The sequence below is a fragment of the Zootoca vivipara genome, chromosome 11 (genome assembly GCF_965207765.1).
Source record: "Zootoca vivipara chromosome 11, rZooViv2.hap1.1, whole genome shotgun sequence".
In the NCBI taxonomy this organism is placed as follows: domain Eukaryota; kingdom Metazoa; phylum Chordata; class Lepidosauria; order Squamata; family Lacertidae; genus Zootoca; species Zootoca vivipara.
The window spans coordinates 10,236,650-10,259,482 of record NC_142594.1 but is presented as its reverse complement, the minus strand read 5'-3'; the positions used below and the strand labels follow the sequence as shown (position 1 = coordinate 10,259,482).

Sequence of the window (22,833 nt, the reverse complement as noted above, 5' to 3'; positions counted from 1 at the left end):
TTACCAGCAGCAGCTTCCAAAGAATGAAAATTGTCCCGTGTAAATAAGGACACAGATGGAATATATGAGAGCTGATGCTAGTCACATTAGGCGAGAGAGAGAAAACTGAGTCATCATTAGACAGCTCGTTATATCTCCCAATTTTACACAGCATCTGTAATTCTTCTTTCCTGACAACCCCAACATTATGTAATTCTCCATCTATGAGGTCACATTGTTCCCGCTTGTCATTCCGGCGGAAGACAGGCAGTCCTGACTCACGCATATTGTTTCAGGAATCCTATTATTGTGCTCCCAATTTGCTGCTTTCCACCCACTCCCCAGTTTTGGCGCTGCCATCAGTTTCTCTAACAAGGTGGAGGCAGGAGGACGCATAAAACCCTACCAACAGATGGGAATGGAGGGTTGTGTGTCTTTATGTACTTATTTGCAGAGATACAAGTAGAATTTAAACTGAAATGCAGAAATAAGGGGTCCTACAAACGTAGCATATGCTGCATTCCAACCAGCATTTCGCTAGGTCACTATTTGAAAGAAACTGGTTTTTTTAATCCACTTTAAAAACAAATGGTCAGGGATAGAAAATGACTACTGTGTGTCCGTTAACTTTTAACTCCACCCTACAGGTATTAGTTTCAAAGAGGATAAATGTACAGAAAGCTTTTTACAGACATTCAGTGATAATTTTATATCTAGTGCAACAATAGTTGAATTAGGGTACTCCTTTTTGAAACGAGAGGTCAGCGATCTCTAGGCCCCTTTTATATTTATTCAAATAATCCAAAGGGTAAAAGTGAATGGAAACCAAATGTGTAATTTCAGGTGAGAATCCTTTATTTCCCCCTTGATATTTCTGTAGTCTCCCAATACCAAAATTCAGCATTCAGTCATATTTCCTCCTTTTCATTACAGCCTTCATATGCTGAGTTCGATATTAGTGGCAATGTGCTTGGTTTGATCTTCAACCAAGGAATGATCTGGTGAGATATTCTTGTCTACTGTAGCCCTTTGCTAGAGAAAATGCTAAATTAAAACTTAAGAACTGCATCAGACTTAGGATTGCTGTGTATTTTTGTAAAGCTCTTCTAATCACTCAGAAGTGCATGCTAGACACATTTTGGTAACTTTTACTCGGAACGGTGGTTTTAGAACAAACATCTACCTATTTAAAAAGGTTTGAGGATAATCACACAGGTCCATGGGATATAGTGTCAACTTATGCAAGCTGATAATGCATTAAAGAACAGGGGCGAGGAAGAACAGCCTGTTCAGTTTGTCCCTAAGAAAGAAATATGGAACCTAGTATCATGGGATTCAGTTTATATTTGAATGATGAGCAAGATCCTACATTTTTCCATATTCTGCAGTCCAAGAAAGGACCATAACTCATTGATAGAACTAGTTACAGGTAGGTAGCCGTGTTGGTCTGAGTCGAAGCAAAATAAAAAAATTGAATCTGGGATGTTCTGCATGCAAAGCAGATGTTCTATCAATGAAAAAATTCCTTCAATAGCACCTTAAAGACTAACTAAGTTTTTATTTTGGTATGAGCTTTCGTGTGCATGCACACTTCTTCAGATACACTGGAAACGGAAGTGTCAGACCCTTATATATATACAGAGGGTGGTGGGGGTGGGTGGGAATGGGTGATGGGCTGATGGGAGTGGTAAACCTGTGGATGGCTGTTAACGGCTGCTGATGGCTGCAATTAGTCTGGGGGGGGGACAAGGGCTGAGGCACTAAAGAAAGTTTGATCATGCATAATGAGATAAGAATCCGATGTCTCTATTCATTCCAGGTGGCTCCATGGTTTTAAGCTTGGTAATTAGTTCCAATTCAGCAACTTGCTTCACTCATTCCCACTCACCCCCACCACCCTCTGTATATATATAAGGGTCTGACACTTCCGTTTCCAGTGTATCTGAAGAAGTGTGCATGCACACGAAAGCTCATACCAAAATAAAAACTTAGTTGGTCTTTAAGGTGCTACTGAAGGAATTTTTTCATTGATAGAACATCTGCTTTGCATGCAGAACATCCCAGATTCAATTCCCTTTATCTACAGGCAGAGCTGGAAGAGACCTCCGTCTAAAGCCCACAAGAGCTGCTGCCAGTAGACAATACTGAGCTAAATGGACCCTGTGGTCTACAAGGCAGCTTCCTATCATCCTATGTCCCTTGATACTCACCAAATACGCCTTCCCACTTTTCCCCATTCACGTATGCTCCTAAAAGTTTTAGCCTGTGCACCTGAAATTGAGCAAATGCTATAGATGCTTCTTTCTCAGTCCAGTGGGGGGGGGGGAGAGATCAGGCTGGATCACGTGACACGGCTTGGGTGACTTGAGCAGGCAGAGGAGGCTCTACTTTCTGTTATTTCAAAGATGAAAAAAGATTCTCCTACCTTGAATTTAGCTCTTCAATCTCCCTCCCTCCCCCTGCTCAGTCATGGGACTGGGAATTACAAAAGGAAAAAGAAGTCAAAGGTCAGGCTTGGCGCAAAGGACAAGAAGGCAATGTTTTCTTTTCAATTAAGGAAGAGAGGAGCCAGCCTCATAAAGGGCCCCCTCTTTTTCTTCATATAGGTCCTTTTTAAGAGACACCAGGGCTTTAGATTCACAGACCCCCCCCCATGTGCCTGCCCCAGATATACCAGCGAAAGTCTGTGGAATCCTACAAGTCCAGTAAGCTCACTGAAGAACCACATTGCCACTTGTAAGAGGTTCTTGTGTTTTCCTCCCAGTGGGCAAGGTTTGTGCGGGATCTTTGGGTTTTGAGGACTATCTGGGGCAGCTACTCCATCAAGTTCTCCTTAAAGCCCAGACAAATTCCACAGCTGGAGGACCTCCTGAACCAGTCTCTGTTTATTCTCAAGGCCAAGGGTGGATGCGGGGCAGCCCAGTCAGCTGGGCGGGGTACAAATAATAAATTATTGTTATTATTAGTCCGGTCGTCCCTCTGGGTCACAGTTATGCCGTAAATTGATCCAAAGGCCACTTGCGGCCCACTTTGTCACTCCAGCACCTGGGAGTTCATGTAGAAACAGGCAGGTTTATGGAGACCTTATCAGGCTTGGCTCCACGCCACACCTTCTGTAAGCGCCTGTTGATGTTCCAACATGTCCTCCATCCATCCAAACCACACGGCTACCTTCCTTCATCTCACCCACCAAGGCAATTTTATTGGGGCACCTCCTCCCACCTAGATGTTTCTCTCATCCTGGACTGAGAATGGAACATTGGCTACTTAGGAAACGCCCAGTCCCACTACAGTAGGTGGCTGCTGATGTGATAGAGCTCAAGATGTCTGGTTCTGCCATGCTATCTCAGAGGAGGCTATCCGTATGCTGGCCTTATTTTCCCTTCGGCATCCAACCTTTCTCCTGTCTTATGCACTACAAAGGAACTGAGCTGGAGCCTCTTCTGCCTGCTCGAGTCACCCAAGCCATCTCACGTTATTATCCTGTCTGATCTGGGTAGTGGGCGGAGATGGCTCATCCGGATGTATCCCTAATGCTGATACTGTCATAATAAGTAGCTATGGTTCCATTTTGCAAGACAGGCAGGGGAAAGCTCTATTTTAAGAGAGTTCGCTTTATAGTACGATCACATTGTAGTCGCTAACTACTTCCTTCCTGGCAGAACTTGCTCTGAGCCTATCCTTAATAGCATGGCGCCACAGGTGGCGCTGTGGTTAAACCACTAAGCTTAGGGCTTGCTGATCAGAAGGTCGGCAGTTCGAATCCCTGTGACGGGGTGAGCTCCCGTTGCTTGGTCCCAGCTCCTGCCAACCTAGCAGTTCGAAAGCACGTCAAAATGCAAGTAGATAAATAGGAACTGCTACAGTGGGAAGGTAAACGGCGTTTCCATGTGCTGCTCTGGTTTGCCAGAAGCGGCTTTGTCATGCTGGCCACATGACCTGGAAGCTATACGCCGGCTCCCTCGGCCAATAATGCGAGATGAGCGCGCAACCCCAGAGTCGGTCACGACTGGACCTAATGGTCAGGGGTCCCTTTACCTTTACCTATGCTCTTCTATAGTTTGCTGTTTCTGAAGTGGATGCAGCTAAAGCCTTCCTGAAAAACTTTCTGTATTTCTCTCCCCCCCACTTCCTTACAGGATGGGATCCTTTTATGCACCAGGACTAGTCGGCATAAATGTGCTACGTTTATTAACCTCCATGTATTACCAGAGCTGGGCTGTTATGAGTAGCAATGTTCCCCATGAGCGAGTATTCAAGGCCTCCAAATCCAATAATTTTTATATGGGGCTCTTGCTGTTGATCCTCTTCCTAAGCCTGTTGCCGGTTGCCTACACCATCATGTCCCTGCCTCCCTCCTTCGACTGCGGACCATTCAGGTATTGGGGGATCCTGGTGAAGAACACCTCCTTAGCGTGCTCATTTGTCCTACCATGCACACTAGACCCAATCCTATGCACATTTACTGCTGTGTTTAGTGGGCCTTATTCCCATGGAAGAACATACATAATAAAGAATTTCTCTTAATCTTCAGGGTGATGGCCAACAATGTCATGCTGCTTCCACAATGGGGCTTTCCATTTCCTCCTCTCCCCTGCAGCATGCCAGCCTCCTGAATCTGCCCCAGACCATTGGAGACCCTGGTGTGTGCAGTGGACTGCAGGGAAGAGTCCTGTCAAATGTGCTGGCGCAATGTTAGCTATTGCCCTAGATTTTCTGATCAGCCCCATAATTACATATTTAATAGGTGTTGTTGTTGTTTAGTTGTTTAGTCATGTCCGACTCTTCGTGACCCCATGGACCAGAGCACGCCAGGCACTCGTCTTCCACTGCCTCCCGCAGTTTGGTCAAACTCATGTCCATAGCTTCGAGAACACTGTCCAACCATCTCGTCCCCTGTCGTCCCCTTCTCCTAGTGCCCTCAATCTTTCCCAACATCAGGGTCTTTTCCAGGGGGTCTTCTCTTCTCATGAGGTGGCCAAAGTATTGGAGCCTCAGCTTCACGATCTGACCTTCCAGTGAGCACTCAGGGTCACTGGTAGAGAAGCGTCCATTGTCGTGTAACTTTAAAGAGTTTTAAAGAAAGTGTACTCTGTTCCTCCAACTACTGCTAGCACATTGAGCAGTAGCACATTGAGCTAGCACATTAATCTCTCCCGACTTTCCTGACCAGTGTTTTCTTTCTTTGCTTTCCCTGCCTTACCTCTTTGAAAAGAGATGAGCTGTTGAAGAGGAGAAGCCATGGACAGTGAGCAGCCTGGTGTGCCCTAGGTGTCTTGATATTCCCTTGTTGCAGAGGGAACTATATACGGTAACATACCCTCCAACATTTCGCCGATGAAAATATACCCCACACATCTGACTGGGTTGGCCCAGCCACTCTGGGCAGCTTCCAAGATATATAAAAACATAATAAAGCATTAAACATTAGGAAAACTTCTGTATACAGGATTGCCTTCAGATGGCTCGGGGGTCGGATATCTCCAAACCCTCCAAACCCTCCAACTTTTCTCCAATGGAAATGGGGACATCCTAAGGAAAAGTGGGACATTCCGGGATCAAATCAGAAACTGGGACCAGATTCTCTAAATCAGGGACGTCCCTGGAAAATAGGGACACTTGGAGGGTCTGTATATAAGACTGTGCACTTAACCTGGAAGATGGAAATGGATCAGTACATAAACTAAAACTCAAAGTATCAGAGAAGTCAGACAAACTTCAGAAATAAAGCCCTGCTTTCCAAAGCAACTCTTCCCATCACCTCCCCACCCAAAATCTGCAATGTAATATGCCCGTAGATGGTAAAAGAAAAACAGAAACTGACTTCTTCAGAATATGCTCCACTATCACTGTATTAATAAGCATTTCTTACTGCCATTCTGCATCAGCTCTACACAAATTGCTCCGCAGACTGGATTAACATGTCAATGAGCCCTGATTTGATTTAGGAACTGTTTCTCTCACTGCACTGCTGGCTCTGACTCAGCGTGGAGCCAGTTCAGAACAAATTGTTCCTTTTGCTCCACTGTCTGGACCCTTCTTTTGTTAATAAGCGGTGTCAGTAGCAATCTCTGCTCAGACTTTTGAGGAAAGAAGGAACGTACTAAATTTCTTTAGGTTATTTTAGACAAGTCTCTTTGCATGTAGCTGTTCTACCCTTTAAGACTGCATCATCACGGCACACTGGTCTGTGGGCCACTTGACCTTGCACATATGAAGAATACGGTACTGTATAATGTCTGCTATCCTGAATTAACTAGGTGCCTGCGTTGAATCCCAGCTGGTAAATAACCCACTGTGATAGCTGTGAAATGGTTTAGGTTGATAAAAAAGACATTCTTGATCCAGCTCCTGCGGAATACAGCTCAGTGTACAAAAGTTTCCAAAGATGAGGATTGCTTGTCATGTTTCCTTTAGAAAAGAAAATGGAATGCTGTCCCCCCCCTCCCCCTAAGTCTATGTAAGTGGACTTTTTGCTACCTTTTATGTAACTGAAAACAAATTTCAATTAAATATTATGTTTGGGGGGGAAACAAAATGGATGCATCCACCTGCGTCTTGACATACTCAAAAAGAACTGCACAGTCTCGGAATCCCTCTGAATGGTGCATTTCCAAAAGAAGTTGATAATGGCCTCTAATGAGTACAGCATTTATATGTACCTGTTTATCATTCCAGTGGGAAAAAGAAAATGTACGATGTAATCCAAGAGACTATCCAACACGATTTCCCACCCTTTGTGGCCAAGATCTTCGGTTATGTGGCAAATCCAGGACTAATTATACCCGCCATTCTACTTATGATGTAAGTTGCTCCAATAAAAGTAGGTTGGGGACCTGAGAGGGAAGAAGATTTTTATTTTGGCAAGTGGTATCCTTAGGTTATTGGTTTAAAATTTGCTAGGATTTAAAATGTAGTGCTCTGTATGTGGCCTGAAATCAAACCAACCATCAATGGATTATGCAGAACCTGTCAAAAATGTCTTCCTAACCTAAATCATCTCCATTCCTTGTATCCATAATACGAATTATGTTGTATTATGCAATATTTTTTTGGTAAACCAGCAACACTTTTTTTTGTTAACCACTTTGATATTTTTAATGATACAGTTCTATATGTATATATTTTATAAATATTCTGTTTTAACCTTTAAACGCCTTCTGAAAACTTTTCTACGCTGCCAAGCTTATCCAGGCAATTAAGACAATCTATTTCTTTAATAGTTGGTGGTCTCTGATTTTAATTTTTTTTCTGTGGTTTTTATTATATATAGATTCTTGTAAAATGCTTTGATATTTTTTGCTAGAGTTGTAAAAGAACGAGGTTTTTTTTAAGAAAGTTAAAAACTGATGGGAAATGTGGATATTAACCAAAGCACTCATGAAAGGTTTAACTGATATTGCATTTCTTAGATCAGTATTGAGAATGCATGAATTAGGCAATGTGTTTTGGTCTCCCAAATAATTATACCTGCCTCTTTTGTCTACTTTTAAGCCATTGTAAGGTGTCGCAGAAATTTAACTGATATTTGATTTTGTAGCCTTGCTATATATTATCTGAATGCTGTGGCTGAAGCTTATCAGCATGCCAATGCAGAGCTGAAGAAGAAAATGCAAATGGTATGATTGTATTTTATCAAATTAACTTACAAACACCACAGGTGTTTTGGTCCATTGTTGAACCACATGGTTCAAAAATCCATGTGCCAGTTCATATGCTAACTGCTATACATTATTCTAGCATTCCTTAAGTACATATTAGCTCATCCTGAATTACCTGTTTCTTCTTTATATATTAAAACCACATAATAAATTCTCATATTCCTAACTTTTAAAGATGCACTTAACACTGATATAAAAAATGCGGCAACATTTTTATAATACGAAATCTACCCGTGTGCAGCTCTATCTAGGGGCAAGCATTTGAAAACGTATGATGTATCCACCACCCCCAGCCCCAGCCCCCCTCCACTGGCATAAATACACTCTCCAAATGTATGTCGCACCCCACCTGCAGAACTCCATTATGAGAGTACACAGAGGTTTTATGGTTTTTTTAGAAAACAAACCAGTTTTAACAAGGAAAAATGTTGGGTACAACACAGACGCTAACTAACACAATGCAGAGCCTTTTCAAATTCCCTTCGCTCTGTACTCAGATCTTGTTTTAAACTGCAATGTCTCACCCTGCTCATTCTATTTACCCTGGTATTTTTTTAAATTGCCACTTCCTCCCCTCAGTGTTTCTCCATCCCTGCTTTACTCAAACCTGTGCTGTTGTTTTAAACCATTTTCCTGTCCTGTTTCTTCATTCTCATATGTATGTGTTGCTGCATTTCAGGTAATTTTCCAGTTTTCAGTACATCCGGATTATATTGAGTACATTCAAGTCTTGTCCTGTGTTTTAGTTCTGCCTTAATTTGTAGCTTTTACCATATATATATGATGCTGATGCCTGAGTGTTGTGTCCGATGCTAGTCCTACTCGGCGTGGGCCAACTGAAATTAATCAGCATGACTAGCTAAGGTCCATTAACTGAGAAAGGTTATGACCCTAATGTTTTTATGTGCAATGTTCTATAGCAACGTGAAGATGAGAAAAACAAGAAGAATAACAAAGCTTCCACCAATCCCGCAATGCAAGATTTGGAAGACTTGCTTGTTCCACGTGCAAAGGCCATGGATGGACCCAAACCAACAGAAGGTAAAAACAGCCCAACCCACTGGCCTTCAATCAATGCTAGTCAATGTTATTCTTTTGGTAAATCCCTGGGCTCAGTTCAAGTACAGTATTGGTATACAAAGGCTTAAACAACTTGGGAATCAAAAACCTGAAAAAAGGACGAAGATTTACTCAGGATGCCCTGGTTGTTATTCCAGTTTTAGTTTCTGTTGGACAGGTGACTGCATGAGACAGGATGTTCTGTGCCCCCCCCATTAGGGAACCCCCTCCCTAAATGATATCACGTTGTCCCATGTTGGCGTCATTTAGGCACTAGGTGAAAACTAGGTTTACCCAGGCCTTTGGAATATAATCAAGCATTCTTGGTGACACTATTTATCTCTCTCTCTCAAAGGTGAGAAACCTTTCCCCCCCCCCCAATGACTGGATTACAGTCTGGCTCACTTTACATAGACCATTTTAAACATCATTATGACATCAGGTAAGGGACGCAGGTGGCGCTGTGGGTTAAACCACAGAGCCTAGGGCTTGCCGATCAGGTCGGTGGTTTGAATCCCCGCAACGGGGTGAGCTCCTGTTGCCTGGTCCCTGCTCCTGCCAACCTAGCAGTTTGAAAGCATGCAGTGCAAGTAGATCAATAGGTCTGGCGGGAAGGTAAACGGCGTTTCTGTGCACTGCTCTGGTTCGCCAGAAGCGGCTCAGTCATGCTGGCCACATGACCTGGATGCTGTACGGCGGCTCCCTTGGCCAATAAAGCGAGATGAGCGCCACAAACCCCAGTGTCGTCCGCGACTGGACCTAATGGTCAGGGGTCCCTTTTGCATTTACCTTTTATGACATCAGGTGACAACTTCAATGCTATCATTTCTGGACTAAACAGAGACAAAGGATTTTTAGCATTGTATTAATTAGCTGACCAGTGCCAGGATGTCTGTTACACCTACCGATTATGCCAAATACTACTGTTGATTATGTAATTCTCAGGTTTTACTTGTTAGCATTTCATTGCCCTCTGACCTCACCGATAAGACACTTAGCCAAATCCTGTGTATACCATGCATCTGGTAAGGTGGGCTGCAGACCCTCTGGAGGTTGATGTTGAACTACCGTATTATAGAAGTTTAGCTAATGCAACTACTAATGGAGATATCAAGGGGGAATTTTAACTGCTTGCTTCAGTGGCTTTCCTGTGCACAAAAATAACAGCTAAATGAGATATGAAGGATGCATGGATGGATGGGTTAGTTAATATGCGAAAAAGCACTGAATGTTCCCTTTCCTTTTAAAAAGATAACAAGCCAGAGCCTGCCAACATTAAAAACACTCCTGCAATGAAGGAAGAGGCAAGCACCACCAGAAACAGTAATCCTGAGAACCCCGCAAGAGGAGCCACACTCCAGCCTCCTGTTGTAGTGACTCGGCCACCAACCCCAAGAGGTGGGCTGCCTAACCAACTGAGACCAAATCAAAAGATTCCACAACCCAGGCGGACCATCCCCTGGAATGGGAAGGGGCAAGACTCATTAAAAGGTAAAGGGACCCCTGACCATTAGGTCCAGTCGTGACAGACTCTAGGGTTGCGGGGCTCATCTCACATTATTGTCCAAGGGAGCAGGCGTACAGCTTCCAGGTCATGTGGCCAGCATGACAAAGCCACCTCTGGCAAACCAGAGCAGCACACGGAAACGCCATTTACCTTCCCGCTGGAGTGGTACCTATTTATCTACTTGCACTTTGACATCATTTCAAACTGCTAGGTGGGCAAGAGCAGGGAATGAGCAACGGGAGCTCACCCCGTCACGGGGATTCAAACCGCCGACCTTCTGATCAGCAAGCCCTAGGCTCTGTGGTTTAACCCACAGCACCACCTCATTAACTAGACTCATTAACTACTATTAAAATACAATTCATCTACATGTACTGGAAATGTATGCTGCACATTAATTCCTGCAAGTAGAAATTTTACACATCCACACTTGAGGTCTAAAGTAAAAGCAGCCTTCTGCGGTCAATTCTCCAAACTGTCGCCCCTTTCTTTTTGCATTTGGAGTGCTTAAACCATTGGGAACAATTCCATTTTTGAGGTGGTTTCAGAATGAGCAATGCTAACTAGGCAGCAGGTCCCTTGCTTGAGAATATAGACCTAGGGCTGAGGTAAAGAAGCATGAAAAATAAGGTTGCAACTAAGATGTTTTCATTCACTGTCCTGGCTTTTAAGGTGTTATATTTAGATGCATTTACAGGAGAGAGAGAGAAACCCTGAATGTCTCTAAAGGCTATAAAGCACTAGTTTTTCAATACAAAAGCAGCTACATTTTAAGAGTTGACAAGAGCAAAAGTGGTGACGTAAAAGGAGCCATGACTTGATTCCACTCCCTGCATTCTCACCATGACCAATCTGCAACTTGACAACATTACTACTAACCTACCTTTTGTGGTGGGTTCAAATGCTAGCAAAAAATGAGAATTGCTGCAACTCCCCCCCCCCCCCAGCAAAAATGCCCCTACATAACCTGGCTTGAAAAAAAACATCCTGCTGGCTCCTGCAGGAATCTTTTTTCCAAACCTCACTGCTGCAGGTTTGAATAGGAACAGGTGTGTACATGTATTTTGGTGGCTACAAGGAGTGTGGCCGTTTTTATTGCTTGTAACTACTTTTGTTGTACTTTGTAAATCTTTTCATGTTGTAAGCCGCCGAGCATAGTTGAACTATGGAAAGATGGCATACAAATAAACAATGTTGTAGGAACTTAGAATTTGTATATGTCCGTGTTTATTTTCCAAACCGCAGCTGACATTTAGTGAAAGTCTGTGTGGATAGTGAAAGTCTGTGTGGATATATGCATGTTTGTGCAAAAGAACTGGCCTAGAACTATAATTAACTTTTAAAAAACCCGTTTTGCCTGCTATAGATGAAAGGCATTCCTGGTAAAAAGGGATGCTTCTTACTGGAGAGATTGGGTTGGGTCCTCTCTTTTGCCTCCACACCAGGGGGAAGAATCATTCCTCTATCGAGACAAACTCTTGCCTGAACTTCCAGATACCATTACTTGTCAAAGAGTCAACAGAAGCCTAATAAAGCTCTCATCTAGTGTGGAACAGGCAGGACCTGTTCCGAGGCAAGAGCCATCCCACTTTCCAGACTGACCCTGCTTAAGGTCAGACTGATCTGAGCAGCATTGTATTTATTGGGTCTCGAGTGATCCTTCCCATAAGACCAGGGTACTATTTGAAACCTACAGTATCTGAAAAAGGTTTCATTTGCTTATCTGCTAACTGCTCTTACACAAATTCTCAATACTTTCAGCAAAGGCACACCAGCTGCCTTTTTCTCCCCACCATCTTTAACATATAGTGTTTCTCTGAAAATAAGACACCGTCTTATATTTATTTTTCCTCAAAAAACAAAAACACACCATGGCCTATTTTCAGGGGGTGTCTTATTTTTTTCCTCCTCCTGCCATGGCCGGCATTGCTGCTACGCCTATCACTATGGCTTATTTTCAGGGTGTGGCTTATATTCATTGAATGCTTAAAATCCTGCTATGGCTTATTTTATGACTATGTCTTAAAATAGGGAAAACAGGGTAGGCAGGTGAAGATTTCTGAAGAACAGGAAGGCTTCCACACTATTTTGTAACATTTTGGTTGACCTAATAAAGGTACGTATTGTCCTTTTTTTTCCTGAGTGGCTATGACATCTCACCTTAAATCTTTGTGAAACAAACCAGCTTCAGCTCTAAAAAAAAGCCCCCAATGCTATTCAGAGGAGAAAGGGGTTAAAAAACACTTTGCTGAGTCTTTTCAGAAATTACCATATTTTTCAGTGTATAAGACTAGTTTTTCCTTTAAAATGTCAAAAATTAGGGGGCATCTTATACATGGGGCCATCTTATAGACAGAAAAATACTGTACATACTGCTCAAAGTTAATGTGCTGGCCCAATAGTCTATTTAATTCAAAAACATGACCAGTAGCTGATAAAATTTATTAGCTACCAGTGGGCCCTGCCCTGTGTAAAACAGTAAGGCATCATAGCATGGATGTGACCAAGATTATTCCAACATGCCCTGTAAAATACCCTTGGATGCATAAACTTCTAAAATTTATCAAATGTAAGATTCTATAACATTGTGGGTGACTTGATTGTGGCACAATGCCTATTTTTTTATATGTATGAGCTCATGGATCTCAGAGCGCACCAGGACAACACTACATATCAGAAAAGCAAGCCAAGCCTTGTATTAATAAAGATCTTTATTTTCCACTGTACTCAAGAATTCCTGTAGATGTACTAAGACCATTCTGTGGCAGTCCCTACCCACTCAGTTGCCTGAGCAGTGGGAGCTGCAGACCAGTCTTCAGTGGCAGGCTGTGCACTCCAATCCTCTGGAAAAACACACGTAAAACCACCATCAGAAATGTTAAACTCAAGCAAACACACACACACACACACCCCAACCCTCATTGTCATGTTTGAGGACTAATAATAAATCTCGAAACCTGTTGGAGAAGATGGAAACGTCACAGACGCGAGTGCCCAAATAACTTTACAGTTCACTGTCATCAAGGAAGGTTTGAGTGTCATCTTTCAAGATACTTACCAGCTGGGAACGTCGTCTGTATAGGCACAGACGGCACTTGCACCCCTTCGGACCAATCAGCCACCTCAGGCTGCGGGGGAGCAGTGAATTCGGGGGCAGGCGCAGTCCATTCGCCTTGGAATTCCTCCTTTGTAACTGCCTTCTCAGCTGCAGCCTGCTCCTCCTTTTCAATCTTGAGAGAGAGATTAACACAAGCTAATGTTACAGATATCTTCTGTGATGGACAAGCTATGGGCCTGCCTCCTGGTGACCCAGCAACCAATGAGAGCTAGAGAGACCCTCAGCCAATCAGGAGAAAGTGGGATTCAAGTCAGATGCAGAGCTTTAAGAATCACAGAGTTGGAAGGGCCCCGGGGCTCATCTAGTCCAACTCCCCTGCAATGCAGGAATATGCAGCTCTCCCATACAAGGATCAAACCTGCAACCTTGGCATTATCAAGCACCACGCCCTAATCAACCAGGCCATGCAGCTGTCAGAGAGGGCAGACATGGATTGTCTGCAGGCTAGACAGGGACCTAGCAAATAGCGATTTGGTTCTCTGTAGGAGTCGGACTGTCAGTGTGAGCAATTGGGGTATGAAGCATCGGAGTGGGGATGGCTAGGCAGGGTCACCCAGCTTTGATCCCCCTCAGAGGAAATTAAATCCCAGAAGGGGCTGAGTGGGTGCTGCTGATTAGAACACGGATATCCATTCTAGGTGGAAAAGGTCTACCAAAGACCTGGTTCAGTAGAGCTGTTGAAAGGTTCCTCTACATAGAGTTTATGTCTGTGACTAACTTTGGTGCCCCACTATTGAGAAACCATAAAGTGTCAATCGTGTACACATGGTGTAAACATTAAAGAAACATTTTGCTCCAGAAGTGCCTCCCTCATACTGTGAACCTCTGGGTAGGGACTGCGAGGACAGGGGACGGGTCATGCTGCTTTGCAAAGGCCATGCTCTCCTTTTCCTTCCTCATCCAAAAACCCCAACGCAATACTGTGTGCCAATCCGAGCTTACCTCTTCAGGATCCCGGTAGAAGTAGAGATCAGGCATGACCTCCCATGGGTGCTCACGGGAAATAGTACCACGCATACGCAAGACCTCACGAGCCAACATCCACCACATCAGGCCAACTGAATGAGCCCCCTGGAGCACAGATTAGAGATTTATCCATTAGGACAAAGATTCTCAACAGCAAAAAAAAGAATCAGGAAATTATAGGGTAAATTGGCAAAAATCTTATTTTATTAGACACAGGCAATCAAGTTTTGGTAAGACTGCTCAGCAAATTCAAAAGCAGAACAATGGGGTAAAAATACATTAGAAATGAGGTAGGTACTTTCCTCAAATACCTCTCATAGTTTCTCAAAAAGTTGTGGCAAGAATCACTATCAAACTCCACTCATTGGACCATGAACGTCCTTGTGGCGTTAGCGAAAAATCCTGCCAAGACTGATGTAGCACAGTTCCTACACTCAGAAGTTCATTGGCCAGAAACTGACCTCAGCTCTGAGCTCTAACAATGTGCACACAACCCGTTTCCCCCCCTCCAAATCTAGTTGCTGCCTTCTATCAAAACACAGCAGTAAGCTTTGACTGCAAACTTATAAAACCATGGATAGACAAAGAGAATATACACTACCTTGTTGTTGCATGGAATTGCAATATCCACATAGCGCAAGGGAGAATCGGTATTGCACAAGGCAATGGTAGGGATGTTTACATAGGATGCTTCAGTCAGTGGCTGATGGTCAGCTCTTGGGTCAGTGACTACCAAGAGGCGGGGCTCACGGAAGGCAGCCTGGATCTGATTGGTGAAAGTGCCAGGGGTGAAACGGCCAGCAATTGGTGTAGCTCCGGTTGCAGCAGCAAATTTCAGAACGGCACGCTACAGTGGGAAGATAATAAGCAAGGCTGAAAGAGTGAATTTCTTCTACAATTCCTGTTGTGTTTTCAACAGAGGCCTGGCTTGCATGGTTATTTTGAGACAAGTGCTGACACATTTGGTTCCTCTTTTATTCAATTTACAGATTTGCAAAAATACTAGAGCCAACCCTATTATGGTACTATGTATTTCCCTGAGAAGCCACACAATTCACATCCCTAGACATACTCCCATACCTGTCCAGTATTCCTGGAGGAGATAACGCTCACATCAGCCGGGTTCTCGATAGCAACAATGGCACGAGCTGCCAAAAGCAGCTTTTCCCACGTTCTCTTCAGATTGATGATGTAAATACCTACATAAAACACAACAGTGTTTTAAATAATACTTGTACTGAATCTTGCTTCCCGACTGCACTCGTTCTTTCCCCCTTGTTAAAAAAATACACGAGTGCATGAGAATGAAAAATGGCTCCAAAAAGACATGGGGATGTACTCATTTCATCCTCTGGTTTGCCTTCATCTGGGAAGTGATGATTCAAAGGAATGTGCAAGTGGCACGAGGGTTCCTACACTTACTGCTTTGCCGTGGTTACACTTCAGAGGACAATTTTGCAGAAGGGGGTGCTTCCCTTCACACTCATAGTGCCTCAACAGTAAATGCAGAGGTGTATGCTTATCAAGTATTATTAAACATGCCCCTTCACTTTATCAAGCTTGGAATGGATGTGGCAGAGACTACTATCAAACTCCAGTCATAGAGCATAGCTCTCCTGGCGTTAGCGAAAATCCTGCCAGCGTTTACTGTAGCACACTTCCGACACTCAAGAGTTCATAGGCCAGAAACTGACCTCACCTCTGAGCTTTAATAGTGTGCAGTTAAAACCAAATGCGTAGAACAAGCTGTGAAATATATTGAATCTTACTCAAGCCACCAAAGCTATTCTTTGTGACACATCTCCATGATAAACATCAGAACACAAAGAAGTAAAATAAACAAACAAAGTACAAAAAACCTGTCCTGAAAGGTAAAGAACCCCTAGATGTCAGTACTCCTACAGTACTGTAAGATAGGCCTGGACAAGGAACAGGGAACCTGTGACCCTTTCCACATGTTCAGAGAGTCCTCCCATCAGCCCTAGCCAAAATGGCTAATAGACAGGGATGATGGTAGATGTAGCCCAATAACATTTGGCAAGCCAGAAGTTCCCAGCCCTGGCCTAGACATATAGAACAATTGACAAAAGCAATTCACTTATTTGAATAGGCAAGTTCAGCATGTGTATTCTTTTTGCATTTTTGGAACAGGAGCTAAAGGAAGTGAACAGTGCTAAGCATATACAGACTGAATATTTAAATAACTGAACAGAAAAATGGAAAATCCAATGCTGCTGTGCACTCATAAGCCACTGCTGAGTCTAGCATCGCTACAAACAGACTATTAAAAAAATCACCCTGACATTCTGCAAGGTTCTTACCATCACTTTTTCTTTTATAAATGTACTGTTCCATCTGAAAGTCGAGATTGGTGCCTCCCAAGTGAGTTCCTGCAGCAAGGAATTTGAGGACATCTTCCTCCTTCATCTGCAGAACATCAAGACCTCCGGACATTGTGAAGTTTCCTTTTAAAGCAACGACAGGAAACCTAAAACAGAATCAGCTTATGTTAGTATGGGATAGGAACAGGTCTCCATGCCAATCGATAAGAGAGGAGCAATAGTGATCTACTACTGTCACTGCAGAGGCAAACATATGATTGCAAAGTCTTCTTCAATGCAAGAATGATAAAAAAACCCTTGGGTTCTGCGTGTGATTTAAGAAATATCTTATGTAGTGGCAATCGAAGAGACAACATCATTACATATCTGGCCTAAAACTATTAGGTATTTCTGATGATACAGCTATACACTACATCACTCTAGTCTTCATTAGAGCACGAATAAAGGTCCATCCCAAAGAAAGTAGTAATATTTATATTATTTTTTATACCCTCTTTTGATTAAATTACCTTCAATACTTCATTACCTTCATGCTGCAGTAGTGGGAGGGGTAGGGCCACAGAGCTATTTTATAAGCTATGCTGGGAAACAAGCTCTCTATGGCTCCTCTCTTCCCTCAACTATCATCTAAAAGCAGCCATTAGGCTGCAGCAGAGGCAGAGATTGGAAACAGGACCTCTGCATTAGCTTTGTTGTGCTTCTCCTCTCAGCTGTTTCCTTTTATGCTGGTCATTTAAAGAACTTGGAAGAATGCAAACCTCTGGTTTTATGCAACCTGCTTTGGGAGCCTTTTTTGGTTGGAAGATCATAAAAGTGCTTTAAATAAATAGGGCACCTTACAACAAACTGCAGCAATTCAAAAATGAAAAACGGCAATCTTTATGCCAAGTCTATTATATAAACTTAATTACTATTAAGCTTAAACTGGTATGTTTGCATCAAAATTATGTTTTTTTAAAGGGTTTCAACCTTCCCAGTGGAGCTATTAAGCAACAAAAGCCCATAAAATGATTCTGCTCCCAAGCTTAAAATATAATAGAACCATCTTAATAAAGGAGACTATGGTCTCCTCCAAATCAGGGTAAACCATTCAATGTCTGCAATGGGGTACTGTTTCTCTGAAATACCTATGAAGACCACTCATCTGGGGGCTCTTAAAACCAAAACAAATAGAAGCAGATATTTTGAGGCAAATTAACGTTCTGTGTTTTATTTACACTCCCTTCTTAGAGAACTTAAGCCTGGCTTCCTCCTTTCAGTCTTTCTGAAGACCTTATTCCAAGGGGCTTTTGGGAACTGACTGCTTGTCATGAAGAGACTGGTGCAGCGCCGTTTTCACTCTAACCTATCCTTTTCAATATTGTGTATATATACATGTTTAATTCCATTGTTTGGTTGTCCTTTTTAACAATCGCCCCCCCCCACACACACACCTGTGTCCCTATCTTATCTGTAACCTGCCTCGAGTCCTTATTTTTTGGGGCGGGGAATACCAAGGAACATCAAATTAACTAGGTAACTGGGGAAACCCAGCCGGATGGGTGGGGTATAAAAATAAATTATTATTATTATTTATTACAAGATTCTGAATTGCTTCAGCTAGAGGTGAAGCAAGGAGCGATCGCCGGCATTCATTACGTTTGGGCGAAATTATTCCTATTCTCCCTGACTTTTGGCTAACTAAACTGTCCAGGGCCATTTAAACGGTGTTCGGGTGTGTTACTGCTTTTGCCTGCGACGATTTTGTGTGTTTTGTTTTTTTAAAATATTGCAAAGCGCCCTGCGATCCTCGGATGAAGGGCGGTAAGGAAATCCAATAGGAAGAATGTATATATTCCTGATCTGGGTTAAAACCTCAGTACGGGTTGCGCTCGGGGCCTCTCAGGGCGCCCCCAAGGCTGGGTTATTTTGCTGCAGCCGCTGCGAGGCCTCGCCCGAAGGGCCCAGCAGCGGAAGGGGAACCAGCCCCGTCCTCTCCCCCAAAGGGTTCCCAACGCTGCCGCCCGGGCTCGGCTCCCTCTTCCTTTTCGCTCCCCCCCCCCCATTCCCCGCCCGCTTCCCCGCGCCAACTCACGCGGCTACAACGCCGTATGGAGGCCTCTCTGGGGTCGGAGAGAAAGAGGGCCCCGGCGCCTCGTGACGCTTATATATAGTCGGCCGGCCCGCCAATCGCGAGGCGCTTCCGCCGGGCAGGAAGGGTGACGTCACGGACTCGGCGCCGGGGCGGGGGAAAGCGGGACGCGCCTGGAGGAAGAGTTCGGCGACGAACGCGGCATCGCCGCCTCTCACTTCCGGGGTTCTGTTGGAGCCCCGCCATGTGCGGGGAAAGCGGAAGAGGGTGCGAGGCGTCGCTGAGCCACGCAGCTATTCACCCTCCGAAGCTTTTGCGCTCGTCGGTGTCCTTTGCTGTTCGTAGGCAGCAGTCAAATCCACGCTCCACTTGCGCGCTGGAGAAAGAGGAGGCGGGGCATGAAGGGGAATTGTAATTAAATTAAATTTGAATTAATTTTAAATTAAAATTATATTAAAATTAAATCAAATTTTAAATCAAATTTTAAATCAAATTTTATTAAAACTCGAGAGCATATAGAGTCATCAGGCCCAAGGGGATCCCAAAGTTTGCAGAAGGACAAAAAAGGAAAATTGCAGTCTAAACAATCCAGTGAGGACTGAGCATGCTCAGTGGCCACAGAATGCTGGCTTGGGCGGGGAGCGGAATGGAGTATCCTGCAGGAGGGCATGGGCAGCTGCTCAACCCCTGAGCAGCAGCAGCCATGAGAAACGTTTTGTTGCAAGTCCCCCTTACATATTTTGTATCTCTGTGGTTTAGCAACAGCACTGAGGCGGGTGGAGTACCAGCACTAGCCTGTGGGTGGCAGCAGAGACCACTTGTTCGCCTTCCCAGTACACATTTACCATTGCAAGTGGTGCTTCTTCTCCCTTCTTCCACCTCATTTAAGGAACAGCCTTGAATAAAAAGAGCTGGCGTTTTTTGGTAGCCAGCTAAGACTGCAATCCTACAGGAAGCAAGTCGTATTGAAGTCATAGATTGTGTATAGGCAACTATTTGGAATGCATTTATAAAAATAAATGTATATCTATTAGAATAATGTCACTTACATACGTTTGTATTTGGCAGGTATGTGAGGAATTATGGTGGGGGTTTGTATTTTTAAAGCACTTTTTGTTTCACTTTTTTTAAAAAAACACCACCACTTTATTTCAACTGGACTATTTGCAATAAAATATAAATATTTTTAAAGGACATACTTCTGAATAGGTATGCATTGATATACACTATCAGTCCAGCAGTCAGTGAACCTGTGTAGCTTAATCCTGTTTACTGAGACGCTCCATCACTTATCCAATCCCCATGCAGCCATATGTGGGTCCTATTCTGTGTAGATCATTCATTTGGTAAGGCTTATTCCAAAACAAGTGTGTGTAACTTCAGAGTGATGTGGCCCAATCCTAAAGCAGAAACAGGCTCCACTCACTCCTGCGTTTAGGACTGCAATTTTCCCGATCACCTGATACTTCCATAGGTATATTTACAAGGTGGGTGATCCTCATCCCTTCAGCATGTGCTATGAACAAAGCGGGTGCCAGAATTCATATTAGTTACTGTCTTACAAAATCCAAACCCAAGATCCAATGGGAAAAAATGTCTTTGGATCCAGTAGATCTTGGGCTTTCTCAGGTGTGCTGTGGCTACACCAGCAAAAGTCCATCACCTGGGTTTACCCAGGGCTCAGCTAGCAGAACATACACCACCATATCCTGAACCAGCAAAGTCCAAAAAGTGGTGGGCGTGGGCAGAACAAGGCAAGGAGAGATTTACACTGGGTCATGTGACCCAGGGCCCAGTCCTCAAAACACGAGTCAGTGCTGTGGGTCAGTTCGTCTGGCTGTTAACCAGAAGGAACTGCTGTGGGCAGGATTCCCGCATTGCAGGGGGTTGGACTAGATGCCCCTCAGGGTCCCTTCCACCTCTACAATCCGGTGATTCTATGGTCATGTCGCACTCGCCAGCCAGTGGTAGCTTTTTCCAGACTCCTGAACGGAGTTTAGAATAGGGGCACCTTAAGCCCGTGTGAATTATGCCAGCTTCCTATAGCTGGGATTGCTCTGTCAGTGCAAAAGTTGAGAAGCAGACCAGCAGAAATGGTCTAGACCTTGCGTATACCAACATCAGCAAGGGGCAAACATTTTCACCCTTTCCCGTGTCTGTGATGAGCGAAAAGGCCTTAAACAGCCTTGCTCAGAGAAATGATGACTCTCCAAAAGAAGCTTGCACAATATAAAGGTATGTGGAAATAAATGCTGAGGCAGGCAGCTAACTGCAACACTTCTGTTGTGTAAGGAACAAGGAGTTTGCCACTCAAAAAAGGGCACATGATACAGGCTGCATCTTTAAAGCACATTCAAAACACACACACACACCCCAAAAATCTGGGTACTGTGGTTTTTTTAAGTGTTGCTTGGAAATGTAACTCTGTGAGGGGTAAACTAAAGTTTGGGGTGGGACAAATGGCTTTCAAGATATAACCACTTGCCCCAATCTTTACCTCAAAAACACAAGATATTCCATTAGGTGCAAGGTGCTGTTTTGACTCTCTCAGTTGCTATAGCCTCTCCTGTGGTCTGCGGCTGTTTGGGGCTGATAAGAAAAAATAATCTCCACCAAACTTCCTTCTGATAAGACACCCGATGTCAGCCTGTTCAGCAACTGCTCCTACGCAGAGCAAAGCTGGATTAAGACCTTTAGAGGCCCTAAGGACTTTAAAATATTTTGTTACCCCCACATACGGTATATCGACTTCAAAATATAAAAAATAATAAACTTTTGTTTTTTTGAAATGAAACAAAACCTAGTAAGATGGAAAACAATGATTATTTTTGTATACTTCCACTTTAATTTACATTTGGAAATTTGCCTCCTACTTTTTCTAATTGCAAACTGTTTGATCAGATCCTCAAAACTAATATTACGTACCACCTTCTGCTTCTATACTTAAGTCGAGATAAGGCATCCAGCTTGCATAGCTGTTCTGTTGGGATTTTTAATTTGATTCCAGAATGTCCCACTTTTCCGTAGGAAATGTATCACGCAAACGTTATTTCCTCAACAGTATGCTAGCAACCATCGGCTGTGGTGCAGGTTGTGTTTGAAGCTTTCTTTACCAAATTCAGCTCCATGATCACCCAGTTCTACAACCATCTATTAAACCCTTCCCATTTCAAATGTGTGGTTGGCATTTAAGCAATTTATGAATACAAAAAGCGCAAGTAGAACCTGCAAAGGCAACCGCCCCGGGTCTCTTGATTACACTAGGGCTGTTTTGATGTAAAACCGCTATAGGAGTCATAGAACCGCAGAATTGTAGAGTTGGAGGGGACCCTGAGGATCATCTAGTCCAACCCCCTGCAATGCAGGAATATGCAGCTGTCCCATACGGGGTTCGAACCTCCAACCTTGGCGTTATCGGCACCACACTCTTAACCAACTGAGCTATCCATTGTTTCATCTATGAGGCAACCACAGGCAGATTTTCTCACCTCTTAAAATAAGATTGAACCACATGAACCGGGTGGTTCACATGAACCGGCACAATCAGTGACTCATTTCAGCAATGTAGAGAGCAGTTGCAGCAATATAGGCTCGTTCATGTTTTGCATGGATAGCCAAAAACAGACACAGCAGAAGCAAGAGAGAGGGAATGTCTAGGATTCTAAACCTCCAACACCTAGTTCCCTATCCACATACCCCTAGCAGAGACTGGTATCAGACACATCACAGGGCATTTGTTTCCCCCGACCCCGGAGAACGACTCCATGCTATACTTGGGTTGTGAAGAGGTCATATTTATCTGTTTTAGTATGTTTAAAGTGTGGTTGTGAATATTTCTCAATTTTATTGTTTCATCTTTTTTGTAAACTGCTTCAAGGTGTTTTTTTGGGGTTTTTTAACAAGCAAGAGGTATATGAATTTCATGAAAGCAAATAAATAAGCTGATATGTGGGCTTTGCTGCTATTCCCATGGATGTGGCTTCTATTTTAGGATTTGCCAAGTTTTGCATTTCCCCCTCCCTTCTTAAGACTAAGCACATATAGGACACAGGATTGCATCTTTCCCCGAACCCAATGTAATAAACTCCAGATTGATTAGATTTTGTCATCGGAGGCATGGCTCATATCTA

At 43.6% G+C, this 22,833-nt stretch overlaps 2 protein-coding genes, 1 long non-coding RNA gene and 2 other non-coding genes across 5 annotated transcripts in view; 2 read left to right on the top strand and 3 right to left on the bottom strand.

Annotated features, from left to right (window-relative positions):
- TMC2 (transmembrane channel like 2) overlaps positions 1 to 11,412 on the top strand; it is a 42,293-nt gene extending 30,881 nt beyond the window's left edge. Inside the window, exons 14-19 of the mRNA XM_088653659.1 lie at positions 913 to 980; positions 4,119 to 4,358; positions 6,658 to 6,783; positions 7,520 to 7,598; positions 8,561 to 8,681; positions 9,951 to 11,412. Coding sequence (XP_088509785.1) covers positions 913 to 980; positions 4,119 to 4,358; positions 6,658 to 6,783; positions 7,520 to 7,598; positions 8,561 to 8,681; positions 9,951 to 10,213 — 897 coding nt within the window. The 3' untranslated portion in view covers positions 10,214 to 11,412. The remainder of the gene's footprint in view (positions 1 to 912; positions 981 to 4,118; positions 4,359 to 6,657; positions 6,784 to 7,519; positions 7,599 to 8,560; positions 8,682 to 9,950) is intronic.
- Positions 1 to 22,833, top strand: part of LOC148684201 (uncharacterized) — a 380,707-nt gene that overhangs the window by 109,395 nt on the left and 248,479 nt on the right. The window lies entirely within an intron of this gene.
- RPSA (ribosomal protein SA) lies at positions 12,900 to 18,739 on the bottom strand. The gene is made up of 7 exons (XM_035129956.3): positions 18,707 to 18,739; positions 16,612 to 16,778; positions 15,371 to 15,489; positions 14,892 to 15,137; positions 14,267 to 14,395; positions 13,265 to 13,436; positions 12,900 to 13,049 (listed from the first exon to the last, which is right to left on the bottom strand). The coding sequence occupies exons 2-7, from the start codon at positions 16,742 to 16,744 to the stop codon at positions 12,955 to 12,957; spliced, it is 894 nt and encodes a 297-aa protein (XP_034985847.1). The 5' UTR covers positions 16,745 to 16,778; positions 18,707 to 18,739; the 3' UTR covers positions 12,900 to 12,954.
- Positions 14,621 to 14,780, bottom strand: LOC118092408 (small nucleolar RNA SNORA62/SNORA6 family). The gene has a single exon (XR_004693520.1). It is a non-coding gene; the product is annotated as a small nucleolar RNA SNORA62/SNORA6 family (small nucleolar RNA).
- LOC118092407 (small nucleolar RNA SNORA62/SNORA6 family) lies at positions 15,858 to 16,013 on the bottom strand. The gene has a single exon (XR_004693519.1). It is a non-coding gene; the product is annotated as a small nucleolar RNA SNORA62/SNORA6 family (small nucleolar RNA).

What these genes read in the sequence shown, in the direction of transcription:
- RPSA (XM_035129956.3), bottom strand. Translation starts at nt 16,744, where the DNA reads ATGTCCGGAGGTCTTGATGTTCTGCAGATGAAGGAGGAAGATGTCCTC. An exon ending in CCTCCAGGAATACTGGACAG is followed by an intron (nt 15,138 to 15,370) that starts GTATGGGAGTAT and finishes TTCCCACTGTAG; the next exon opens with CGTGCCGTTCTGAAATTTGC. An exon ending in TCTACCGGGATCCTGAAGAG is followed by an intron (nt 13,437 to 14,266) that starts GTAAGCTCGGAT and finishes CTCTCTCTCAAG; the next exon opens with ATTGAAAAGGAGGAGCAGGC.